This window comes from Mobula birostris, chromosome 16, assembly GCF_030028105.1.
Source record: "Mobula birostris isolate sMobBir1 chromosome 16, sMobBir1.hap1, whole genome shotgun sequence".
Taxonomy (NCBI): Eukaryota; Metazoa; Chordata; class Chondrichthyes; order Myliobatiformes; family Myliobatidae; genus Mobula; species Mobula birostris.
The window spans coordinates 211837-239675 of record NC_092385.1 but is presented as its reverse complement, the minus strand read 5'-3'; the positions used below and the strand labels follow the sequence as shown (position 1 = coordinate 239675).

General features: G+C 45.1%; 1 protein-coding gene across 9 annotated transcripts; it reads left to right on the top strand.

Annotated features, from left to right (window-relative positions):
* LOC140210904 (uncharacterized) lies at positions 1 to 27740 on the top strand. 9 transcript variants are annotated; one of them, XM_072280170.1, is made up of 3 exons: positions 19 to 49; positions 798 to 918; positions 22058 to 27740. In XM_072280170.1, the coding sequence occupies exon 3, from the start codon at positions 22422 to 22424 to the stop codon at positions 23289 to 23291; it is 870 nt and encodes a 289-aa protein (XP_072136271.1). In that variant the 5' UTR covers positions 19 to 49; positions 798 to 918; positions 22058 to 22421; the 3' UTR covers positions 23292 to 27740. The 9 variants fall into 9 exon arrangements, 8 of the variants coding, with proteins under 8 accessions (XP_072136269.1, XP_072136271.1, XP_072136273.1 ...); XM_072280168.1 differs by lacking the exon at positions 798 to 918 and having other exon boundaries at positions 1 to 49; XR_011889327.1 differs by lacking the exons at positions 798 to 918; positions 22058 to 27740 and adding an exon at positions 8883 to 9290 and having other exon boundaries at positions 14 to 49.
* The last annotated feature ends 99 nt before the right edge of the window (positions 27741 to 27839 follow it).

Genomic DNA, 27839 nt, shown 5'->3' with positions numbered 1-27839 from the left:
TGCTGGACGCAGGCGCAGTGCCGACCCCAGGTGTCACCGTGGTTCTCCGGTGAGTGGGGGTCTGATGTCGAGTTCGTGTAAACCGGGGGCTGGTTGCGGTTGGAAAGGGTCAGGACCGAGCTCAGTCGAACGACTAGAGGCTTCGCCCTCTCCGGTATCGTAGCGGCGGTTTCAGCTCTGCTCTCGAGCCCGGGCTGTGGGATCAATTAGTTGTGGCTCCCAGAGCGGGGAAGGGGTTTGGGGTTTGGGGATCTGTGTGTGTGTGTGTGAGGGGAGAGGCGGACGTGTGGGTGCAGGGTGAGTGATCGGAAAGGTGTGGGACGGGAGGCGATTGGGGGTGAGGGGAGGGTGGTGATGTGAGAAAGTGGGATGATCGGACGTTCCGTGACCCGGGTCACATGAAGTAGGAGACAAGGGAGGATCTGGTCCGTTGTATCGGACGCTCGCGTGTCCTTTCAGGAAACAACAATTCTTCTCTTTATATCAATCACTGACTTGTTTTGCTGTTAACGTTGTGTTTGTCACAAAGCCCCAGAGTGGGAAACAGTTGTCACCGTCCTGAGCTGCGAGTGCAGATCAGGAAGCGGGTGGCGAGTTGGGGGTGTCTGTGACTTCTGCGTCAAAGTTTGTACAGCGGGTTCAGATCTGTTGGCCTATCTGCAGTTACAATGGGAAAGGGAGAAAGGAAGGGGCTGAGAAGGGAGAGATTTAACCAGCGAAGCATGGTCAGGGGTGAAGGGGTACAGGAACTGTCTGATAGATCGTTTTAATTGTTTTTGTTTTATATAATCTCACAGATGGTGACTGAGGAAGAGGCTTGTTGAGGGAGGATACCCGGAGGGGAGCAGCTCAGACACGGTATCAGGAGAGTGACAGTGAAGTGATTTCCTGTGACACCGATATAGACATTAGTCTCATGTGAGCAGTTGTCAGTTGTTTAGCAGAACTCATTTGGTGTTTGTATTGTCCAGGTGATCTAAGGCCATGTGAAGAGTCATTGCGATCACATCTGCCATAGACCTATTGTGGTGATGGGCAGATTGCAGTGGGTCCAGGTCTTTGCTGAGGCAGGAGTTCATTCTCACTATGACAAACCCTGCAACATTTCATCACCAGAGATGTGAGAGCCACTGGATGATAGTCATTAAGACAGCTCACACTGCTCTTCATGTTACTTGTCATCTGTAATCAGTAATTTGGTTGAGAATGTACAGGATAGTAAGTTTGCAGAAAGTAAGTTCAAACAATTCACAAAACAGTAAGTATAAACACTCCCCTCTGTTTCCTTGTCCCCAATCAGCCTTGCCCCCTCCTTACTGCCTTCCCTCTCCACCCCGTCTTCCCTCTTACCCCCACATTGGACATAAGTTCAGGTGAAATATTTTAGAGGAATCTGAAGGGGAATTCACTCAGAGTTTGGTGAGAGTGTGGAATGAGCTGCCAGTGGAAGTGGAGGATGTGGGTTCGATTTGGACACTAAAGAGAAATTTGGGTGATGACATGGATGGGAGGTGTACGGAGGCTATGGTGCAGGTAGTTGGAAATAGGAAGTAAAAACAAAAACAGGTCAGCATTGACTAGAAGGGTCGAAGGGCCTGTTTCAGTGCTGCTGGGCTCCGTGACTCTAATAATATTCTGATTTGTAATTTCTACAGTCAGTGCTTTGTTGCTAATGACTGAACCCAGAAATTTACAGTGTGGGTGAAGAGGCTGCCCAGTGACTGTCCCTGTGCTCAAAGTCACTGGGACGTCCCATCCCTAAGCAGATATTGTCTTCTCCATTCGCTTTCACTCAGTCTGTCACTCAACAAGTTCATCGTTTACAGGGAATCACAGAACTCACAGAGAAGGGAATCTCGACAGAGGATTCCCTGCTCTTCCTCAGCCTGGTGATGGGGAAAGGCTCCCACTCCCAGGGAGTGATGAAGGGATCCTCTGTGGAAATGAGGAATGGGTTGGCAAAGTTCGACAAAATGCTGAAAGAAGTTCTGGAGCTCGGAATGGTAAAACAACACACTGAAACAAAGATCACATTTAAACATTGTAGACTGAACAATGTTACAGAACATAGAACAGTACAACACAGGAAGAGGCCCTTCAGCCCTCAATGTTCTTAGCTCTCTCAAAGTGGCCAAGTAAATTAATAATCAAATGGCCGACTAAACTAATCCAATGTGCAGATGCAATATCCATATCCCTTCATTTTCCTCTCAATCATGTGCCTAGCTAAGAATCTCTTAAAAGTCCTTATGAAACAATATCAGCCTCTACCAAACCCCAGGTGCTCATTCCAGGCACCAACAAATCTGTGTAAAGAACCTGCCCTTCACACAGAGGTTGCCTTTCTCCTTCAAACTTACCTTCTCCCCCTCTGGTATTAAACATTCCAACCCCTCAAAAGAGATACTGTCTGCCTACTCTATCTATACCCCTCATAATCTTAGAAACCTCTATCAGAATTCCTCTCAGTCTCCACCACTCCAGAGAAAACAACCCATTTGTCCAACCACAAGCCCTCTAATCCAGGCAGCATCCTCGTAAACTCGTTTGCACTCTCTTCAACTCTTTGACATTCTTCCCAGAATGGGGCGACTGGAACGGTATGAAATACTCCAGATGTCGCCTAACTAGAGTTTTATAAGTTGCAACGTAGCGTCTTTACTTTTGAACACAATGCCTGGACTAACAAAGACAAGCATGCCATTTGCCTTATTAACCCCCCCCCATCAACCTGTGCAACCACTTTCAGGGAGTGATTAGCTTGGACTCCAAGATCCCCCTGCCTACCAACCCTGTTGCATTTAACAGTGTACCGTCTGTTTACATTTGACCTGCCGAGCTGCAAGACTTCACATTTGGCCAGGTTAAGCTCCATTTGCCATTTCTCTGCCCATATCTGCAGCTAATTTACAGGATATCCCCAGCACTGTGTTCTTTGACTGTTACCTATTCTATCCACACCCATAGACGTTTTCATCCGGGTTGTTTACATACATTACAGACGGTAGAGGTCCCAGTACAGATCCCTGCAGAACACCACTAACCTAAACCTCCAGTTAGAATAGCTCCCTTCAACCACCACCCTTTGTCTTCAATGGGAAACCCAGTTCTGAATCCAATTCACCGTGGATCCCATACATCTTAATCTTTTGGATGAGCTTCCCATGTGGGAAATGTCAAAGACCTCACAAAAATGTGTGAAAACAACTTCCTGAGTTCGACCTTCATCAATCATCCTCATGACTACATGAATAAAATCAATCAAGTTAGTAAGACACAATTTGCTCCAAACAAAGCCATGTTGGCTCCTCCCAAAAAGCTATGGTTTTACAAATACTCATAAATCCTGTCCCTACCGCTGACAGTCTCTAACTTCCAGGATTATCACTGGTTCCCTTCTTGAATAATAGATCAACAATGGCTGCTCACCAGTCCTCCAGGACCTCACCAGTAGCTAGGGAGGGCACAAAGATATTGTCCGAGGTCCCAACAATCTCTTCATTTGCCTCTGTCAATAATCTGTGGTGTGTCCCATCACAGGCCCTGGGGTTTATCCACCTTGATGCTATTTAAAAGCCTAAAGCTTCCTCCTCAATTACTTCAAAATACTCGAGCATATTAATTCTCTTTGCCTTGATCTCCACGTGCTCCACGTCCTTGTCTTTGATAAATATTGATGTAAAGTACTTGTTTATAAATCTCAGACACATCCTTTGTATCCAACCAAATTGTACCCCCCCCCCCCTTTGTCCTTGGATGGTCCCACCCTCTCTTGTGTTATCTTCTTGCTTTGAGATTCTGTTTAATCATACTTGCCAAGGAGTTTTTATGGGCCGTCATGGCTTTCCTAATTTCCCTCGAGTTTTTTAAATTTCTTGGAGTTCTTTTCTGGCTTCATATTAATCCTCCAAGTCTCTGTTTGTTTCTAGCTTCCTAAGCTTTATCTACTTTCCATTTTACTCTGGACGACATTCATGACATTCCCCCAACATCCCTGGTTCTCTACCTTGCCATACTTGTCCTTTCTTCTGACTGGAACATACCTGTCCTGTACACAGTGTAGTTAGACTTCAAACACCCTCCACATGTTGGATGTGGACTTGCTCAAAAACAGCTGTTCCCTGTTAACTCTCCCTCCTTCCTGCCTAATCTCTTGTAATTTGCCCTGCTCCAGTTTAATACTCACCCGCAAGGTCTATGCTTATTCCCCTTCCCCTCTGTACTTTTCACTCTCCCCATACTTTCCTCCATTCACCATAAAATTATTTCCAGTCATAACCACCATTCTACCCTGGGGAAAAGATGCTATCTGTCCACTCGATCCACTGAATGCCTCTGATCATCTTGTACATTTCTATTAAGTCAGCTCTCCTCTGCCTTTGCTCCAAAAAGAAATACCCTCGCTGGCTCAAAGTATCATCAGAGCACATGCGCTCTAATCCAGGCGGCATCCTGGTAAACCTCCTCTGCACTCTCTCTATAGTTTCCACATCCTTCCTATAATGAGGCGCTCGGAAGTGAATGCAACATTCCAAGTGTGGTCTAACCAGGATTTTTAGAGTTACAATATGACCTCCTGGCTCCTGAACTTAATCCCCAACTAATGTGGCTGACACCCAATAAGTCGTCTTAATCTGCCTATCAACGTGTGAAGAAACATTGCGGGATCTGTGGATGTGGACCCTAATATCCCTCTGTTCCACCACACTGCTAACAATCCTGTTGTTAACCATGTACTCTGCCTTCAAATTCATCCTTCCAAAGTTAATCACTTCACACTTTTCTGTGTTGAACTTCATCTGGCACTTCTCGGCCCTGTTTTGCATCCTGTCAAATTCCTGTTGCAACCTATGACAATCTTCTACACTAACCACAGCCTCTAGCAATCTCCAAATCATCGGCAAACTTACGAATTCCACCCTTCCACCTCAAACAAATCATTTATAAAAAAACACTAAAAACAGGGGATCGCAGAACAGATCCGTGCACGTCACCACTGGTTACCAACATCCAGGGAGAAAACATTCTCTGCATAACTATCTTCTGCCTTCTCCGGATTAAAAAAAACAATTTTGAATACACCAAACAACTTTCTCTGGATACTGAAATAGCCTATCATGGTGAAACGTATCAAATGCCTATTAAAAGCCATTTTTACCAGTTCAACATCTCTACCTTTATCAATGTGCTTTGTCACATCCTCACAAAATACAACACAGCTTCTGATACATGACCTGCCCCTCTGAAGCCATAATGACTATTTCAAATCAGGTCTCCACATTCTCATAAATAATGTCTCGAAGAATCTTTTCCAATAGTTTGCACACAGAAGTAAGACTCACTAGACTATAATTTTCAGAGTTATCTCTACTTCTTTTTTTAAACAAAGGAATAATATTTTCCACATACCAAAGCTCTGACACTACTGCTCTGGCCAGTGATAAAGCGAAGGGTGCAGCAATCTCTAACCCACGTTTCCTGCAGTGACCTGGGGTATATCGCGACCACACCAGAGCACTTATCTATCCTGATTTCCAAAAGTTCCAGCACATCCTCGCTCTTAACCTCAACATGTTGTCTCACATCAGCCCATTTAACGCTGTCCTCCAAATCGTCACGATCCTGTTCACTAGTAAACACTGAAGTAAAGACTTCATTCAGGACATGCCCTACCTTCTCCGACCCCAGCACATGTTTCATTTTCTATCCCAGACCAGTTCCTATCTTCAAACTAGTCATCCTTTTCTTCTTCACGTAAATTAACAATGTCTTGGGTGTTTCCTTAATCTCAGTTGCTAAGTCCTTTCTAGCTCTGCTAATTCCATTTTTCTGTTCGTCCTTAACTACCGTGTAACTCTCCACAGCCCTGTCTGAACCTTGCTTCCGACACCTTAAATCAGCCTCTTGACTAGATGTCCAATATCGCTTGGCAGCCATGGCTCCTTCACCCTACCATCCTTTCCCTGCCTCAATGGGACAAAGCTATCCAGGACCCCATACAAGTGCTGCCGACAACGCTTCCACATTTCCGTTGTGCATTTCCCAGAGTGCTCCGAGGTTCCAGCCTGGGAGCATTTTAATTCCACTTCCCACAATTAGTTACTTTGGGTCTGACACAGAGCTGCGGGGAGAGACCGGGACAGTGGGATTCTTTTAGGGGGTGACATGGGCTGTTAGACCATAAGACCACAAGATATAGGAGCAGAAGTAGGCCATTTGGCCCATCGAGTCTGCTCCACCATTCAATCATGGGCTGATCCACCTCATCCAGTCATTCACCACTCCACTGCTTTCACCCTATACCCTTTGATGCCCTGGCTAATCAAGAACCTATCTATCTCTGCCTTAAATACACCCAATGACTTGCCCTCCACAGCTGCTCGTGGCAACAAATTCCACACATTTACCACCCTCTGACTAAAGTAATTTCTCCACATCTCAGTTCTAAAAGGATGCCATTCAATCCTGAAGTCCTGCCTTCTCGTTCTAGAATCCCCTACCATGGGAAATAACTTTGCCATATCTAATCTGTTCAGGCCTTTTAACATTCGGAATGTTTCTATGAGATCCCCCCTCATTCTCCTGAACTCCAGGGAATACAGCCCAAGAGCTGCCAGGTGTTCCTCATACTCTCTCATTCCTGGAATATTTCTCGTGAATCTTCTCTGAGCCCTATTCTATGTCAGTATATCCTTTATAAAATAAGCCCAAAACTACGGTCTCACGAGTGCCTTATAGAGCCTCAATTCACATCCCTGCTCTTATATTTTATACCTCTAGAAATGAATGCCAACATTGCATTCGCCTTCTTCACAAATGGATCAACCTGGAGGTTAACCTTTTGGGGTATCTTGCACAAGGACTCCCAAGTCCCTTTGCATCTCTGCATTATGAATTATCTCCCCATCTAAATAATAGTCTTCCTGTTTACTTCTTCCACCAAAGGTCATGACCATACACTTTCCAACATTGTATTTCACTTGCCACTTCTTTGCCCATTACCCTAAGCTATCTAAGTCTCTCTGCAGGTTCTTTGTTTCCTCAACACTACCCGCTCCTCCACCTATCTTTGTATCATCAGCAAATTTAGCCACAAATCCATTAATACCGCAGTCCAAATCATAGATATACATTGTGAAAAGTAACGGTCCCAACACCGACTCCTGTGGAACTCCACTGGTAACCGGCAGCCAGCCAGAATAGGATCCCTTTATTCCCACTCTGTTTTCTGCCGACCAGCCAATGCTCCACCCATGCTAGTAACTTCCGTGTAATTCCATGGGCTCTTATCTTGCTAAGCAGCCTCATGTGCGGCACCTTATCAAAGGCCTTCTGAAAATCCAAGTACACCATGTTTACTGCATCTCATTTGTCTACCCTACTTGTAATTTCCTCAAAGAATTGCAGTCGGTTTGTCAGGAAGAATTTTCTTTTCAGGAAACATGCTGGATTTGGCCTATCTTGTCATGTGCCTCCAGATACTACATAATATCCTTAACAATCGATTTCAACAACTTCCTGACCACTGATGTCAGGTTAACAGGTTTCTAGTTTCCTTTCTGCTGTCTCTCACACTTCTTAAATAGAGGGGTAACATTTCCAATTTTCCAGTCATCCGGTACAATCCTAGAATCTATCGATTTTTGAAAGATCATCGTTAATGCCTCCGCAATCTCTCCAGCTACTTCCTTCAGAACCCGAGGGTGCATTGCATCAGGTCCAGGAGATTTATCTACCTTCAGACCATTAAGCTTCCTGAGCACCTTCTCAGTTGTAATTTTCACTGCACAAAATTCACTTCCTTGACACTCTTGAATGTCCGGTATATTGCAGATGTCTTCCACTGTGAAGACTGATGGAAAATACGTATTCAGTTCCTCTGCTATCTCTGCATCTCTCATTACAATATCTCCAGCGTCATTTTGTATTGGTCCTATATCTACCCTTGACTCTCTTTTACCCTTTATTCTGTATACTTAAAAAATCTTTTAGTATCTCCTTTGATATTAGTCACCTTCTTCCTCTCATAATTCATCTTCTCCTTCCGAATGACCTTCCTAACTTTCTTCTGCAAGTTTTTAAAATCTCCCCAATCAGCTACCCACAAGCTCTGTCTGTCATGGTCCGGTCCGATGTCCGCATTGCGGTCCACAGGCTCTAGACTCCGGGTCTTCCGGCTGTCCCTGGTTTCGGTTGCACTTAACCATAAGCATCTGATGCTCATCTTGGGGCTGGGAATATAAGTGGCCCTGGGATCAAGTCTGGTTGCTGGGTGGTCTCGTCAGTCTCCCCTTGGAGCAATCCACTGGTGGAAGGCTAGTGTAGTCATCGGGATATGGATTTGGCTGTTCTGTAGCCCGCTGAGGTTACCGTCCGCCTCGAGTCTGGGAGCCACCCTGGACCTAGCTCCCTTCCTGTCCCTTGCCTCCATCACGTAAGCCAGGCCGATTGCCGTTACCCTGCAGTTGGTTCTGCCCCCTTCCTGTTGTGAGGGGATCCTGGAGTGCCCCTATTAACTGTTTGAAGAGAGAGAGAGAGAGAGAGAGAGAGGGAGTTATTTATCACCAATGGCTTGTTTTGAAAAGAGAGAGAGAGACAAAAATTGACGGTTGGACTGTCACGTTAGGGCATGGGAGGTAACTTTGGATTTTTACTTTGGAGATAACACCGAGCAGCTCGAAGGTTGCTATGGTGACTGACAGCACATTATTGATGTTACTTTCAAGGACAGATCTGCTTGCTTGCGTTTGTTCACAGACAAAGGAAGGAGGGACTCTTTGAATGACAGGTGATGCTCAGCGCGGTGAGATAAATAGGAGGTCAGATGATACAGACCTCAGATACATGATCTGGACACTGAACGAGCATTGTTGTGCCCGCAGAGAAAGTGGGTTTTGGAGGATCGATCAGGCGGATCGATCCAATTGCTCTTCCAGTGAAGGAGAAGGGGTTGACTGGTTGGGCATTGTCTATGTGTCCACCCCTGCCGGGGTGATAGCTCCACCACAGGAAAAATGGTCCCCTTTGTTAAAGTCACAGTCGGTGACTTGTGAAGGATTTCGGAGGATGATGAGAAGATCGACGGCAACAGCTCACCTGAAGACTGAACTCACTCTCTCTCTCTCTCTCTCTCTCTCTCTCTCCATCGCTACTCAACTAAATACCACGAACTGAACTGAACTTTACTCAACATCGTAAGACTGTATCTTTTTACCCCTAGACTTAAAGAAGCTTAGTTTTTCATATACATATATTTCCACACTCACTGACATACTTACTTATATGTAATCACTGCTAACCTGTTTGATTTATTTACATTTATATTACTGTAGTCACTAATAAATATTATTAGTTTATAGCAATACTAGACTCCAAAGTGTTTTCCATCTCTGCTGGTTCTTTATTCCTGTCACAGGGTACTCGACACTATTGCTTTCCTCCGTCAGGTAATCCAGGCCGATTGCCGTTACCCTGTGGTTGATTCTGCCCCTTCCTGTCCCTTGCCTCTGTTGGGTAAGCCAGGCTGTTTGCCGTTACCCTGCGTTTGGGTCTGTGCCTTCCTGTCCTTGCCTCCGTGGGGTGAGTCCTGCGTCCTGCCTAGGATTTGCCTTGTAGTACCCTTGCCCCGTCATGTCCTCATCAAGCCTCAAGACTCCAGCCTCAAGCCTCAAGACCCCAGCCTCCAGCCTCAGGCCACATCTTCACCTGTTCTTCAGGAACCCAGGCCTCGCCATGACTTCGCCTGTTCTCCAGGAGCCCAAGGCTTGCCACGTCTTTGCCTGGTTTTAGGGTCCAAGCCCGAGTCAAGACCCAGGTTCTGGGTCTTCGTACAGTCTCTGGCTCGGAGTCCACGCCCAGGCTCCTTGTTCCCAGTCCCTCGTCCTGTTCCTGCTTCCCTAGCCTAGTCTGTGTTCTGTCCTGTCATTTAGTTTTGTCCATTCCAATTCCTAGTACTTCAGTGTCTGTGTTCTTGCATTTGGGTCTGCTCCCAACGCCACCCACTATGACACTGGCTTCCTTGTTTTTTTGTTTTTACTTCGGCTCTGACTTCACTTGTCATCCACGGTAGTGTCCTTCTTCTTATTTGGAAAAAAAAATCTGTCTTGCACTTTCCTCTTTGGCAGAAACTCCAGCCATTGCTGCACTGTTGTCCTTCCTGCAAATGTCCCTTTCCAGTCAACTTCTGCCAGTTCCCCTCTCATACCATTGTAATTTTCTTTATTCCACTGAAATACTGACACATTGGATTTTATTTTCCCTCTCAAATTTCAATGTGAACTTGATCATATTGTGATCACTGTTCCCTACAGGTTCCTTAACCTTAAGCTCCCTGATTATCTCTGGATCATTACACAACACCCAAGTCAGCATAGCCGATCTCCTAGTGGGCTCAACAGCGAGCTGTTCTAAAAAGCTATCCCGTAGACATTCTACAAATTCTCTCTCTTGAGGTCCAGTACTGACATGGTTTTCCCAATCCACTTTCCTGTTAAAATCCCCAACGATTATCATGACATTGCCTTTCTGAGACTCCTTTTCTATCTCTTGCTAAATTTGCAATCCACATCCCAGCTGCTGTTTGTAGGCCTGTATACAACTGTCATTAGGGTTCTTTTACCCTTGCCATTTCTTGATTCAGCCCATAGAGACTCTACACTTTCCAATCCCATGTCATTTCTTTCCAATGATTTAATATTATTTCTTGTACACAGGGCCACACCACTTCCTTTACCTACTAACCTATCTTTCTGATACGTCTTATATCCTTGGACATTCGGCTCCCAATGGCAGACATTCTTTAGCCAAGTTTCACAGATGGCCACAATGTCATATTTGCCAATCTGTAGCTGGATTTCAAGATCATCCATTTTATTCCTTATGCTGTGTGCATTCAAATACAACACTCTCAGTCCAGCATTTGTTGCTTCTGTTTTAATTGTATCACAACTCTATTGCCCTGTAACTCATGCCACTGGCTTTGATTAAGCTTTATTTCCTACCTGTTCTTTCTATCATCTCTGTTGCACGCTATCTTTGATTTATTTCTGTTTTCCCCTTCCTCAGCCGAATTACTCCGGTTCCCATCTCTCTGCCAAATTTGTTTAAACCCTCACTAACAGCTCGATTAAATGTACCCGCTAGGATATTGGACCCCTTTGGGTTCAGGTGTAACCCGTCCTTTTTGTACCGGTCGTACCTCCCCCAGAAGAGGCCCCAGTGATCCAGGAATCTGAAGTCCTGCCCCCTACACAGGTCTCTCAGCCACACATTAATACGTCTGATCGTGCTATTCCTTCATCGCTAGCACGTGGCGCAGGCAGCAATCCTGACATTACTACCCCAGAGGTCCACAGGGGTCTGTGTTGGCAACGTTTCTGTTTACGTTCGATGTCAATGCATCAGATGACAGTATTGATGGCCCTGTGGCCAAATTTATGAATGAAGTCTAATATTGAAAGGACTGGATAGAGAGGTCGTGGAGGGCTATAGTATCTGGTTATCACAATGCCATAAATACAACTTAAATATACAAACGATAGGCTTGCTCTCCCGCTTGAGATTCTTAATTGGAGAATGGCACTTTATTCACAAAAAAAGTGACTGTACACTGATCCCACCAATGGATCCCGCCACTGCAGCCCCACAGTGCACTATGTACTGATTGCAAAGCTACGAAATTGCATGTGAATTGCCTCCCCTCCCCCAACTCCACTCTCTTTGCGTCATCAGCAGACTGGGACATCTCACATCTCGCTGCCTCCGCCAGGCCATTAAACTGTGAACAACTGTGGTCAGGGACTGATCTCTGGGGTACTCCAAACGTTACCTCCTTCCAGTCTGAAAACTACCCACACATCCAGCCACACACCACCGGCAGTTTATCAGTCTCCAACAAAAAAGCCTAATCACCTACTCTTGAGGTTCAATACCATTGCTGACTCTGAGTTTACCACCATCAAAAGCCAGGAGGGACATAATAATCAGAAAGTCTGTCGTCGCAGCCATGTAGATAAAATGTGATCTTAGTAGGTGTGTGGCGTAAGTTCAGAATGTGAAGGAGACAGAGAAACTGAGCCAAGTCACAGACTGATGAAGGTTAGGAATGATTCATTCTGATACAGAAACGGAAGCAGAGAGATTGATATTGTTCCTGATGCCGGAACTGTAGTCAGTTAGAAGATGAAGTCTTGTTCCTCCAAATTGTTTTGACCTGTGACAGTGTTTTCATCAGAAGGCACTATGGAGGCTATAATTATTTGAGTTGAAATGTTGTCCTTCACCCACTGACGTGCTTTGTAAACTTTTAACAGTGTAGTGTCACGAACCCCGTGATGGAAATAAAGAACCGGCAGAGAAGGAAAACACTTTGGAGTCCAGTATTGCTATAAACTAATAATATTTATTAGTAACTACACAATACAGTAATATAAATGTAGACAAATCAAACAGGTTAGCTATGATTATATATATATAAGTAAGTTTATCAGTAAGTGTGGAAAATATATGTATGAAAAACCAAGCTTCTTTAAGTCTAGGGGTAAAAGGATACAGTCTTATGATGATGAGTAAAGTTCAGTTCAGTTCAGTTCGTGGTATTGAGTTGAGTAGTGATGGAGAGAGAGAGAGGGAGAGATTTGAGTCTTCAGGTGAGCTGACGCCGTTGATCCTCTCGTTGTCCTTCAAAATCCTTTAAAAGTCACCGACTGTGACTTTAACAAAGGGGACCAGTTTTCTGTGGTGGAGCTATCCCCCAGGCGAGGGTGGACACATGGACAACTCCTCACCAGTCAACCCTTTTCCTCTTTCCACTGTAAGAGTGATGGATCGATCTGCCTGATCGATCCTCCAAAACCCACTTTTTTTGTGGGCACAAAAATGCTCATTCAGTGTCTGGAACATGTGTCTGAGGTCTGTATCATCTGACCTCCTATTTTATCTTCCCGTGCTGAGCATCAACTGTCATTCAAATAACTCCTCCTTCCTCCCTCTGTGAAGAAATGCAAGCAGGCAAAAATCCTTGAGGATAGTGTCAACAACCTTCTGAAAATCATAACATCGAGTGTCCATTAAATAACACCGCCTTCGGTCTCCATAGCAACTTAAGAGCAGCTTGGTGCTATCTCCACTTCAACAGAAACCCAACAGTTAACCAGTTCTTTCTGATTCCTTAAAGTGACAGTCCGACCATTAGGCTTCATCTCTCTCTTTTACAAACAAGCTATTGGTGGTAAATAACTCTCTCTCTTTTCAAAAGCACAGTTAATAGAGGTAATTCAGGGTCCCGTTACAGTCGGAAAGTCAAAGGATTTGTTTATGGGAATCTCAAACACAACAGCACATTAGTTCCACTGTATCTCTCAGTTCACCGGCGCTTGAATGCTACTGATCCTTAAATGTGGAGGCAGAGATGCTGGAGAAGACAGCGCCCCGCTCGCTACAAGGAAAGACCAAACACATGTCCATGTCTGGGAGCTGATTGGATACATTGCCATGGCGTTGACAGCAGTGTGATGTCATCTACTGTCTCTCATTTTGGAAGGGATTCAGTCGGCCATCACAGATACACCAACAACTTCGCACTGGGAAGCGGCCGTTCACCTGCTCCGTGTGCGAAGAGACTCATTCAGTTAACCCACCTTGTGATGCTCCGGTGAGTTCACAATAAGTAGAGGCCACGTTTCTGTCCAGAGTGAGCAAACAGATTTACTCAATCATCCCTGCTGATACAACAACCACAACTTTGCATGAGTGAGGAAGTTCAAATAAGCTCCGTGTTAAATGTTTAACCATTACCGTGACTGAAGGCAGCTGCAGGTTCATGAGGGACTGTTACTGTCAGGTTCTGCAGTTCTTGTGGCTGCCCATCGTTCCCAGGACTGAACCCTGGTCACTGAGCATCGGAGGAGGCTGCTCTGCTGACGTTAGCCTTAAACTGGAGCGGTGATTAACATCGTGGATCTGTGAAAGATATATCAGTTCTGTATCAAACCTCGTGTCGCAGGTACTTAACTGTCTCTACCAAACTCACAGTGTACACTAGAGAGGCCACTTAGTCCATCTGGTCCCTGTCCATGTTTCTGTTCTGTATCAGTATTTTAAAATCCATCTCGCCGTTCCTCTCTCACCCTCCCTGTGATGACAGGTTGCAACTAGTCACCACTCCATGGGTGAAGAAATTTCCCTTGAATTTCATAGAATCATAGATATCTGCAGCACATTACAGGCTGTTCGGCCCACAATGTTGTGCCAACCACATAAACTATTCTGGAAACTGCCTAGAATTACCCTCGCAGATAGCCCTCTATTTTTTTAAGCCCCATGTAGCTATCTAAGCTGTTAAAAGACTCTCTTGCATCCTCCTCCACCACCATCACCGGCATTGCATTCCATGCACTCACTGCTCTTTATGGAAAATCATTACCTCTGACATCTCTCTTGCAACTACTTCCAAACACCTTAACACTATGCCCCCTAGTGTTAGCCATTTCAGCCCTGGGGAAAAAGCCTCTGGCTATTCCACAACCAATACCTCTCATCATCTTATACACCTGTATGAATTCCCTGCATTGTTTTCTCCGGGCTGAATAAGACGATGAGCTCACTGTGGTTTTGACGTTGTTCAGGGCTCTGGACTATGGTGGTTAAACTCCTTCTTCCCTGCTCTTTTCAACGTTTTGGGTCATTTTCGCTAATTTCAAAGGACTGTGCCTCAGGAAGCTGGGTTGTTGCAATGCGCCTCTAAAGTCTGACAGCAGACTAGCGAGTGAATCTTTGATGGAGCAGAGTCAAAAACTAGAGTTACCAGTACGAATCAAGGCTTTGGGTCTCCAGAAGGAGATGGGGTCTGGAGTTTACGAGGAAGAGGAGGATTCAGAGCAGCATGTTGTGGCTAGAAATGAAAGATCAGAAACATTTGGGGACTGGTTGATTGTAAAAAAATCGTTAATTTCTGCAAAATTCTGGAGGAAATCAGCAGACCAGGGAGCAAATGTGAAGAGGAATAAATAGACAACGTTTAGGCCGAGCCCCTTCAGAATGCCTAGAGTGTGTCCTCCTCTGCTTAGTTGTTGCCTGAACTGCGGAGTTCCTCCAGCATTTTGTGTGTGTGCGTCTCTGTATTTCCAGCAACTGCAGAATCTCTTGTGTTTCATACTTGCATTTGTAAGAGGATGGTACTTTGGCAGTAGATACACGGAAAGCCTATTGATATTGTGTATATTGTTTATGGGAGCCGCTTTCTACGTTAAAACAGCTGCTGAGTTTTCTATACGCACAAACAAAAACTGAGATGTGGACATGGAACTGGGGCTGGCAGAAACTTTTAATGGTACCATGATTACCCATAAAACACTGGGTTAAATATTTCGCTGTCGCCGAAGCGCCGATCAAATGCGCAGGCTTCAGGGTTGATGACGTTACTGAATATCACGCATGCCCGCAGTACACAAAAGGCCTCGGGATGTTTCGCAGCAGGAGGTAGGAGAATCTCCGGGTGAGAATTTTTAACACCGACCTCTGGTCAATTGCTGTGAGCGCCGGACACTGTGGCCTGCAATCCCGGTACTGTCCCTATCTCTTCCCTCTCTCTCAGCCCCACGATCCGTGCACGGGCCCCGGGGAGCTTCCGGCTGATGAGGGAATGGGAACCGATGGATCTCAGACAGAGCTGAGCTCCAGCTGTCTAAATGCAAGGATTGGGAACTCAGAGAAAGGGAACAAAATCTTTTACATCAGCTGTAGAGAAAATCACCTTTGTTCAATCTCCAATCACAAACGAGAAAATCTGCAGATGCTGGAAATCTAAGCAACACACACAAATTGCTGGAAGAACTTAGCATTAGTACTTTTTAACATAGATGCTGCCTGGCCTGCATTTATTTGTGTTTTGTGCGTGCATTTTCTGTGTGTTGCTTGTTCTACCTCCTCTTATTCTGGACTTTTCTACCCGTGAGAACATGTTTTAACTCATTCTCTCTGGATTCATAACGATATCAAACACCTTTGCCCTGAGCAACAAATAGCTTTCACAGCACAAATGTGCCAGACTTCAATGAGACAGACTACTGCCCTTCCCTTCATATTCATTGGCACTGCCATCAATGAGTTCACCAGTCTTTTGAGGGAGGGTTCAGGGGAAATGTTTATGTACCTGTGTGTATTGTGGCAATGCAAAAGTTGCTGGAGAATTTGCAAGTGGGAAGAAGTGGAGTGATATTTGGAGATCTGACTTTTTAAAACATCATTTAGCACGGAAGTCATATATGGACAGCGAGCAAAAGCTCTGGCGAGAAAATCCTTCATAACCCACTACAGGCCTGCTACATAGGCTGTGTGAGAGTGCAGATGAACTCGATCAACTCCAGAGGAGATCAAAGTTCTTATTGACAATGATTTGCTACCTGTTGAAATGAATACCTCTATGTATAAAATTAAGAGTGCACATGTTGTCACCATGCAAAAAAAAAGTGCACAGCACAAGATTTTTGTGACCACTGGTCATTAAAAATTACAGGGGACATTGGAACGGTGGGGAGACCTCCAGTGTCCCTGACACCCTCACCTGCAAGATGTACACCCAGCTGCAGCTTGTAACCCTGCACATTAGGGAGTTGGAGCTGGAGATCATCTGGGGGTCAAAGGAAGTGATAGATATGACATGAAGAGAAGTGAGTTGCACCCAAGGTGCAGGACACAGGACACTGGGTGAGAGTCAGGAAGGGGAATGACGTTAAATAGCCATCGCAGAGTACTCTTGTGGCCATCCCACACAACAACAGGTGGACCATTTTAGAAACTGCTGGGGGGGATTTCCTAGCAGAGGAATGTCAAAGGGCTGGTAGGGGATTTGTTAGTTTGGGAATTAAAACTAGCAGAGAGCAAATATCCAAGTGGTAAGGCTTGCTAGTGCTAGTGTGTGGTGGGGGTGGGGGTGTGGTTAAACTACAGTTGCAGAGGGGATTGGAGCCAGAATGCCAGAACAGATAGTGGAGAGGGTGAATTGAAATGACTTGTATCCTTAATATACATGAGGAGTAGAAATCTTTTCCATCCAAATGTGCAATGTGTAATTTCTAGTAATTTACAATAAATAGTACATAGGACAGCCATTAAAACATAGAAATACAATTGCATCAGTATGAATTAATCAGTCTGATGGCCTGGTGGAAGGAGCTGTCCAGGAGCCTGTTGGTCCTGGCTTTTATGCTGTGGTACCGTTCCCCGGATGGTTAGCAGCTGGAACAGTTTGTGGTTGGGGTGACTCGGGTCCCCAGTGATCCTTCGGGCCTTTTTACACACCTTTATAAATGTCCTGAATAGTGGAAAGTTCACATCTACAGATACACTGGGCTGTCCACACCACTCTCTGTAGAGTCCTGCGATTAAGGGAAGTACAGTTTCCATACCAGGCAGTGATGCAGCCAGTCAGGATGCTCTCAATTGTGTCCCCGTAGAAAATTCTTAGGATTTGGGACCGATATCAAACTTCTTCAAGCATCTGAGGTGAAAGAGGCGCAAAGCCACATACCACACAGCCAGTATGTACAGACCACGAGATCCTCGGTGATGTTTATGCCGAGGAACTTAAAGCTGTTCACTCTGTCAACCCCAGATGCATTGATGTCAATAGGGGTCAGCCTGTCTCCATTCCTTCTGTAGTACTCAACCAGTTCCCTTGTTTTTGTGACATTGAGGGAGAGGTTGTTTTCTTGACACCCAGACACATGTTGTTCAGACAAAGTCAGAAATCAAAAGGTTGAGCATGGTGCGATGAATGTGTTGAGCTGTGTATATCACAATGCAAGAAGCATCATAGAAAAGCCAGATGAGCTCAGGGCATGAAATCATGATAGTGTAGCCATTACTGGGACTTGCTTGCACCCAACAGTCTGAGGGATTTAGAGGAACAAATTTGTAGAGAGATCGCAGACCATGCCAAGAAACAAAGGTTGATTCAGTAAGTGATTATAACTTTCCATATATTGACTGGGACTCCCATACGTAAAAAGACTAGATACGGTAGAGTTTGTCAAATGTTCCCTTAATCAGTACGTAGAACTCCTGATGTAGAAGTGTGCAATAGCTGTTACGGAATGATCCAGGGCTGGTGACAGAAATTAGTGATCATAATGCCATGAGATTCAAAGTAAATATGGAAAAAGAGAGGTCTGGACCATGAGTTGAGATTCTAAATTGGAGAAAGGTTAATTTTGATGGTATCAGAAAGGATCTAGAGGAACAAATTTGTAGACAGATTGCAGACTATGACAAGAAACAAATGTTGATATAGTAAGTGATTTTAACTTTCCAAGTATTGACTCGGTCTCCCATACTGTAAAAGGTCTAGCTGGGGTAGAGTTTGTCAAATGTGCCCTTAATCAGCATGTAGAATTCCCAACGTACAAGTGTGCAATAAGCTATAAGGAAATGATCCAGGGCTGGTGACAGAAATTAGTGTCTGGGAACACTCTGTATCTAGTGATCATAATGCAATGAGATTTTAAGTAAATATGGAAAAGAGGGAGCATTTTAGGTGCTTGAAAGTGTATACCGAGGGGATGTCAGGGGTGAGTTTTTCACACACAGAGTAGTGGGTGAGTGGAATGTGCTGCCAGCAGCGGTGGTCGAGGCGGATACAAGAGGGTCTTTTAACAGCCTCTTAGATAGGTACATGGAGCTCAGAAAAATAGAGGGCTATGTGTTAGGGAAATTCCAGGCAGTTTCTAGAGTAGGTTACATGGTCGGCACAACTTTGTGTCCTGAAGGGTGTGATATGTTGTAGGTTTCCTGTTGTATGTTAAACAGCGAAACAACATTGGCTGTTCTCCAATCCTCTGCTACCTCCCACATCACCAAGGATGATTCAATTATCTCTGCTAGGGGCCCTGACAACTTCTGCACTTACCTCCCGTAGGGTCCGAGGGAGCACCTTGTTGTGCCCTGGAGATTTATCCACCCTAATCTGCCTCAGGATAGCAAACATCTCCTCTTCTTTAATCTGTACGGGGTCCATGATTTTAATGCTGCTTTTCCACACTCCCATAGACCCATCACCTGAGTAAATAAAGATGAAAAAAATATCTAAGATCTCCCCCATCTGCTTTGGTTCTACGCATGGATTGCCGTTCCGGTCTTCCAGAGGACCAACTTTGTGCCTTGTAATCCTTTTGCTCTTAATCTATCTCTCCTTTTGCTATCAATCTATCTCTAGAATCCCTGAGAATTATCCTTCGTCTTTTCTGTGAGGACAATCTCATGCCTTCTTTTAGCCATCCTGATTTATTTCTTATTTGTTCTCTTGCATTTCTTATACTCCATAAGAACCTGCCTGCCTATCGCTGTTCTGCAACTCTGTTTTGTGCTTCACCAGGGTCTCAATATCGCTTGAAAACCAAGGCTCCCTACAGTTTCTATCTTTACCTTTTATTCTGACAAGCACATACCTGCATTTTACTTTCAAAATTTCGCCTTGAAGGCCTCCCATTTACCAAGTACACCTTTGCCATAAAGCAGCCCGTCCCAATCCACAGTTGCCAGTTCCTAGTGTCATAATTCCATGTGTTGATCCATGCCCTGAACACATCTGCCTTTCCTATACTGCTCCTTGTATTGAAATATACCGGGCTCAGTGTATTCACTGCACCATGCTCAACTTTTTCATTCCTGACTTTGTCGGAGGTCTGAACAACATCTGTCTCCACAACCCCTCCACTATCTGTTCTGTTATTCAGGCTCCCATTCCCCCTGAAACTTTAGTTTAACCCCCCCTTCCCCACCTCCCACCATGCAGCTCCATCACCCCTTTGGCTTTTCATCTCCCAGATCAATAAAAAGGAGGTGCATACCAGGTACAGGCAAATGGGAACAAATGGGGTACTTATGAAATACAGGAAATTCAAGTGAACATTTATGAAAGAAATAAAAGAAGGCATGAGGTTGCCCCAGCAGACAAGGTGAAGGAGAATCACACATTGCTCTGCAACGACACCGCTGCCAAGCTGTATCGGCCCTTGCCCTTCCCTTGGACAACATCGATGGCGTGGAGAGGGGAGACTTGCAGCATGGGCAACTGCTAGTCTTCCATACATCCTTGCCCAGGCCTGTGCCCTGGAAACCTTCCAAGGTGCAAATCCATGGTCTCACAAGACTAACGGATGCCTATTTAATTTAAGTGATGGGTGACAGATTGGAGCACAGCCAATGTTGCTCCGCTGTTCAAGAAGGGCTCTAAAATAAACTAGGAAATTATACATTGGTGAGTCTGACATCAGTAGTGGGAAAGTTATTGGAATGTGTGTGCAGGAACCGGATATATAAGTATTTGGATCGATGTGGACTGATTAAGGATAGGCAGCATGGCTTTGTGCATGGTAGGTTATGTCTGTCCAATCTTATAGAGTCTCTGGAGGAAGTTATCAGGAAAGTGGATGAAGGCAAGGCAGTGGATGTTGTCTGCATGGACTTTAGCAAAGCACTTGACAAATTCTCATATGGGAGGTTGGTCAAGAAGGTTCAGTCACTCAGCATTCAAGATGAGATAGTCAATTGGATGAGACACTGTCTTTGGGAGAAGTCAGAGTGTGGTAGCAGATGGTTGCCTCTGGTTGTGACTGGTGGTGTGCCATAGGGATCAGTGCTGGATCTGTTGTTGTTTGTCATCTATATCAGCAATCTTGATGATAATGTGGTTGACTGGATCAGGAAATTTGTGGATGACGCCAAGATTGGTGGTGCAGTGGACAGCAAGGAAGATTATCATGGCTTGCAGTGTGATCTGGACCAGCTGGAAAAATGGGTTGAGAAATGGGAAATGGAATTTGATCAGACAAGTGCGAGGTGTTGCACTTTGGTAGGACCTACCAGTGTAGGACTTACACAGTGACTGGTAGAGCACTGAGGAGTGTTGTAGAAGAACAGGATCTGGGAATACAGGTCTATATTTTACTGAAAGTGGTGTCACAGTTCAATAGGGATGAAAAGAAAGACTTTCGCACATTGGCCTTCATAAACCAAAGTACTGAGTACAGGAGATGGATGTTATGTTGACTTTGTACAAGACATTGGTGAGGCCTAATTTGGAGTATTGTGTGCAGTTTTGGTCACCAACCTACAGGAAAGATGTAAAAGAGGCTGAAAGAGTTCAGAGAAAATTCACAAGAATGTTGCCAGGTCTGGAGGACTTGAGTTATAAGGAAAGATTGAACAGGTCAGGAATTTATTCCTTGGAATGTAGAAGATTGAGGGGAGATCTGATGGAGATATACCACAATTATGAGGGTATAGTTAGGGTAAATGCAAGCTGGCTTTTACCACTTAGATTGGGTGGGGCTACAACCAGAGGCCATGGGTTAAGGATGAAAGGTGAAACACTAAGGGGAACATGAGGGGAAACTTCTTCACACAGACGGTCATCCGGGTGTGGAATGAAGAGCCAGCACAGGATTTAAGAGGTTCGTATAGGTACCTGGATGGTAGGGGTATGGGAGTAGAAAGTTTAAATAGTTCAGCACCAACTAGATGGGCCAAAGGGCCTGTTTCTGTGTTGTACTTTTCTATGACTGTGACAAGAACCTTAAATAATGCTAATATTCACTCTAATTCCTTTTAACAGCTGTGCAGACAAACCATACATCTGAGTAGGAGATATTTACATGGCGTTAAAACTGTGACACTTTAAATTAACAGTACATAAAAGAAAATCCCAGCTACACGTTAACAAAGGTTATTTGTGTGGGAGTGTTTCAGTTACTGGGGCCAGGAACCCATGCAGCTCAGTGGGAACAGGGAATAATACCAATGGAGAGAGTCAAACTGAGCCAGGTCACAGATTGGAGATGGCAGAAATGCCCCATTCTTATAGAGACAGGAAGAGCATCAAAGAATTTGATGGTCATTCCAGATACCAGCACTGTGCCCAGTTAGAAGATAATTTCTCTCTCCAACTTGCATTGAACCTCACTGTAACAGTGTGATGTCAGATCACACCTTGACAACTAAAGTGATCTCATCTGAAGTGTTGTTCTTCACCCATTGATGGATTTTGTAAATCTTTTTACAGGTTAAAAATGACAAGGAATTTGTCTACGGGAATCTCGAACACGGCACGCTGGTTTTGCTGTCTCTGTCTAGACATTTAAGAAGTGGAGCAAGGGATTCACTCAATCATCTGACTGACTGGCACGCCTGTCATTTTACACAGGGGGGAACCCATTCATCTGCTCAGACAGTGGGAATGGATTCACTCGGTCATCTCAACTGAAGATACGTCAAGTTCACACTGGGCAAGGCCATTCATCTGTTCTGTGGGTGAGAAGGGATTCAGTCGGTCTCCTCACCTGTGGACACACCAGTCAGTTCATACTGGGCAGAGACTGGTCATCTGCTGAATTTGTGGGGAAGGATTCACTCGGTCATCTGACATAATGGCTCACCAGCGAGTTCACACTGGGGAGAAGCCGTTCTCCTGCTCAGACTGTGGGAAGGGATTCACTAAATCATCTCAGCTACTGAGACACCATTCAGTTCACACTGGAGAGAGGCCGTTCACCTGCTCAGACTGTGGGAAGAGATTCACTCGGTCATCCACCCTACAGAGACACCAGCGAGTTCACACTGGGGAGAGGCCGTTCACCTGCTTAGACTGTGGAAAGGGATTCACTCAGTCATCCACCCTATTGGCACACCAGTCAGTTCACAGTGGGGAGTGGCCATTCACCTGCTCACACTGTGGGAAGGGATTCACTCGGTCATCTGCTCTGCTGACACACCAGCGAGTTCACAATGGGGTGTGGCCATTCACCTGCTCAGACTGTGGGAAGGGATTCACTCGGTCATCTCATCTACAGAGACACCAGCGAGTTCACACTGGGGACAAACCGTTCACCTGTTCAGACTGTGGGAAGGGATTCTCTCAGTTATCCTCCCTACAGAGTCACCAGCGAGTTCACACTGGGGAGAAGCCGTTTACCTGCTCAGACTGTGGAAAGGCATTCACTCACTCTTCCACCCTTTTGGCACACCAGCGAGTTCACACTGGGGAGAGGCCGTTCACCTGTAGTGAATGTGGGAAAGGATTCACTCGGTCATCTCATCTACAGATACACCAACGAGTTCATACTGGGGAGAGGCCGTTCACCTGCTGTGAGTGTGGGAAGGGATTCGCTCGGTCATCTCATCTACAGATACACCAGCGAGTTCACACTGGGGAGAGGCCGTTCACCTGCTTTGAATGTGGGAAGGCATTCACACGATCATCTCACCTACTGAAACACCAGCAAGTTCACACTGGGTAGAGGCCGATCACCTGCTCAGACATTGGGAAGAGATTCTCTCAGCCATCTCCACCAAATGTGCATCATTGAGTTCACACTGGGGAGAGGTCGTTCACCTGCTGTGAATGTGGGAAGGATTCACTCAGTCATCTAAGCTTGTGACACACTACTGGGTTCACACTGGGGAGGAATTTTCGATAAGCTGCATGCTGATATTTGTCCATCACCGTTGCTGAATGCAATTTCGAGAGTGACTGTCGGTGCTGAACTTTGCAATTATTGCTGCTGCTCACCACACCCAGTTCTGCACCCTGGTCACTGGGCATGGGAGGAGTTTCTTCTGCTGCATATTCACCTTTAATGGGACTGGAGTTTAATATTCTGGATCTGAGACAAATAAATCAGTTCTGTTTTAAACTCTGTCTCCGGTACTTAGTGAATTTATAACACACCTAGTGTACAGTAGAGAGTCAACTCAGGCCAGCTGGACCCTGCCAGTGATTCAGATCCTCGATAGTCCTTTTAAATCCTCCCCTTTTTCCCTCTCGCTCTCCCTGTGGTGATGGGTTCCAAACAGTCACCACACTGCAGGTGAAGAGGATTCCCTTGAATTTTCTGCAGACTGAAGAAGTGGAGCTGACTGCAGTTCTGTCTGAGATGTTCTTCGCCCCTCAAATCTCTGGGCTGAGGAAGAATGACATTGATAGTTAACCTCCTTAATTATGACTCATTTCCATTTCCACATAATAGGTCATTTTCCCTGCTTCTAAAGGGTTGTTAGAAAACACCACTGTCCTAAAGACTGAAAGCAGAAATGGTTTTATCAATTGAACGAGTTGTTCCTGCTTGTTTACCCTATAATATGATATCTGGATGGTTATTATGGATTGTCCTATCTGAAATAATGTATTGATTATCATATAATTTGTAAGATTTTGACTCAAAAATTGGATCAGGCTTAAATTTATGGTGCCTTTATGAAGTGATGGAGGGCATTCATGAGTTTGTATTTTAAAGCAAGATTTTGGTGAATGATATTTGCCACTTGATTGTAACTTTGTAAATAATCAGATTGAGTTAAACTACTCCAGGATCCTGGAATGTGTTGCATTGTGTCTGGTTTCTCTTGGCATTTTCTCCGGTACAGAGTCTGGCCCTGTAGCTCAGAAGGGTAGGGCAAGGAAGAGGAGTGCAGTTGTGATAGGGGACTCGATAGTGAGGGGGTCAGATAGGCGATGCTGTGGACACAGTCCAGAGACCCGCATGGTAGTTTGCCTCCCTGGTGCAAAGGTCTGGGATATTTCTGATCGTGTCCAAGATATCCTGAAGTGGGAGGGTGAGGAGCCAGAGGTCGTGGTACATATAGGTACCAATGACATAGGTGGGAAAAGGGATGAGGTCCTGAAAGGAGAATATAGGGAGCTAGGAAGGGAGTTGAGAAAAAGGACCGCAAAGGTAGTAATCTCGGGATTACTGCCTGTGCCACGCGACAGTGAGAGTAGGAATGCGATGAGGTGGAGGATAAATGCGTGGCTGAGGGATTGGAGCAGGGGGCAGGGATTCAAATTTTTGGATCATTGGGACCTCTTTTGGCGCAGGCGTGACCTGTACAAAAAGGACGGGTTACACTTGAATCCTAGGGAGACCAATATCCTGGCGGGGAGATTAGCGAGGGCTACTGAGGTGACTTTAAACTAGAATGGTTGGGGGGTGGGAATCAAATTAAAGAGGCTGGGCGTGAGGAGGTTAGTTCACAACAAGGGGATGGGAACCAGTGCAGAGAGACAGAGGGGTGTAAAGTGAGGGTAGAAGCAAAAAGTACTAAGGAGAAAAGTAAAAGTGGCAGGCCAACAAATCCAGGGCAAGCATTAAAAAGGGCCACTTTTCAACATAATTGTATAAGGGCTAAGAGAGTTGTAAAAGAGCGCCTGAAGGCTTTGTGTGTCAGTGCAAGGAGCATTCATAATAAGGTGGATGAATTGAAAGTGCAGATTGTTATTAATGATTATGATATAGTTGGGATCACAGAGACATGGCTCCAGGGTGACCAAGGATGGGAGCTCAACGTTCAGGGATATTCAATATTCAGGAGGGAGAGACATGAAGGAAGGGGAGGTGGGGTGGCGTTGCTGGTTAAAGAAGAGATTAACGCAATAGAAAGGAAGGACATAAGCCGGGAAGATGTGGAATCGATATGGGTAGAGCTGCGTAACACTAAGGGGCAGAAGACGCTGGCGGGAGTGAGGTCGGAGATGGTATTAAACAGGAAATTAGAAATGTGTGCAATAAAGGAACAGCAGTTATAATGGGTGACTTCAATCTACATATAGATTGGGTGGACCAAATTGGTAAGGGTGCTGAGGAAGAGGATTTCTTGGAATGTATGCAGGATGGTTTTTTGAACCAACATGTCGAGGAACCAACTAGAGAGCAGGCTATTCTGGACTGGGCTTTGAGCAATGAGGAAGGGTTAATTAGCAATCTTGTCGTGAGAGGCCCCTTGGGTAAGAGTGACCATAATATGGTGGAATTCTTCATTAAGATGGAGAGTGACATAGTTAATTCAGAAACAAAGGTTCTGAACTTAAAGAGGGGTAACTTTGAAGGTATGAGACGTGAATTAGCTAAGATAGACTGGCAAATGACACTTAAAGGATTGATGGTGGATATGCAATGGCAAACATTTAAAGGTTGCATGGATGAACTACAACAATTGTTCATCCCAGTTTGGCAAAAGAATAAATCAAGGAAGGTAGTGCACCCGTGGCTGACAAGAGAAATTAGGGATAGTATCAATTCCAAAGAAGAGGCATACAAATTAGCCAGAGAAAGTGGCTCACCTGAGGATTGGGAGAAATTCAGAGTTCAGCAGAGGAGGACAAAGGGCTTAATTAGGAAGGGGAAAAAAGATTATGAGAGAAAACTGGCAGGGAACATAAAAACTGACTGTAAAAGCTTTTATAGATTTGTAAAAAGGAAAAGACTGGTAAAGACAAATGTGGGTCCTCTACAGACAGAAACAGGTGAATTGATTATGGGGAGCAAGGACATGGCAGACCAATTGAATAATTACTTTGGTTCTGTCTTCTCTAAGGAGGACATAAATAATCTTCCAGAAATATTAGGGGACAGAGGGTCCAGTGAGATGGAGGAACTGAGCGAAATACATATTAGTAGGGAAGTGGTGTTAGGTAAATTGAAGGGATTGAAGGCAGATAAATCCCCAGGGCCAGATGGTCTGCATCCTAGAGTGCTTAAGGAAGTAGCCCAAGAAATAGTGGATGCATTAGTGATAATTTTTCAAAACTCGTTAGATTCTGGACCAGTTCCTGAGGATTGGAGGGTGGCTAATGTAACCCCACTTTTTAAAAAAGGAGGGAGAGAGAAACCGGGGAATTATAGACCGGTTAGCCTAACGTCGGTGGTGGGGAAACTGCTAGAGTCAGTTATCAAAGATGTGATAACAGCACATTTGGAAAGCGGTGAAATCATCGGACAAAGTCAGCATGGATTTGTGAAAGGAAAATCATGTCTGACGAATCTCATAGCATTTTTTGAGGATGTAACTAGTAGAGTGGATAGGGGAGAACCAGTGGATGTGGTATATTTGGATTTTCAAAAGGCTTTTGACAAGGTCCCACACAGGAGATTAGTGTGCAAACTTAAAGCACACGGTATTGGGGGTAAGGTATTGATGTGGATGGAGAATTGGTTAGCAGACAGGAAGCAAAGAGTGGGAATAAACGGGACCTTTTCAGAATGGCAGGCGGTGACTAGTGGGGTACCGCAAGGCTCAGTGCTGGGACCCCAGTTTACAATATATATTAATGACTTGGATGAGGGAATTAAATGCAGCATCTCCAAGTTTGCGGATGACACGAAGCTGGGTGGCAGTGTTAGCTGTGAGGAGGATGCTAAGAGGATGCAGAGTGACTTGGATAGGTTGGGTGAGTGGGCAAATTCATGGCAGATGCAATTTAATGTGGATAAATGTGAAGTTATCCACCTTGGTGGCAAAAATAGGAAAACAGGTTATTATCTGAATGGTGGCCGATTAGGAAAAGGGGAGGTGCAACGAGACCTGGGTGTCATTATACACCAGTCATTGAAAGTGAGCATGCAGGTACAGCAGGCGGTGAAAAAGATGAATGGTATGCTGGCATTTATAGCGAGAGGATTCGAGTACAGGAGCAGGGAGGTACTACTGCAGTTGTACAAGGCCTTGGTGAGACCACACCTGGAGCATTGTGTGCAGTTTTGGTCCCCTAATCTGAGGAAAGACATCCTTGCCATAGAGGGAGTACAAAGAAGGTTCACCAGATTGATTCCTGGGATGGCAGGACTTTCATATGAAGAAAGACTGGATGAACTGGGCTTGTACTCGTTGGAATTTAGAAGATTGAGGGGGGATCTGATTGAAATGTATAAAATCCTAAAGGGATTGGACAGGCTAGATGCAGGAAGATTGTTCCCGATGTTGGGGAAGTCCAGAACAAGGGGTCACAGTTTGAGGATAAAGGGGAAGCCTTTTAGGACCGAGATTAGGAAAAACTTCTTCACACAGAGAGT

What these genes read in the sequence shown, in the direction of transcription:
- LOC140210904 (XM_072280168.1), top strand. Translation starts at nt 22,422, where the DNA reads ATGGCTCACCAGCGAGTTCACACTGGGGAGAAGCCGTTCTCCTGCTCA.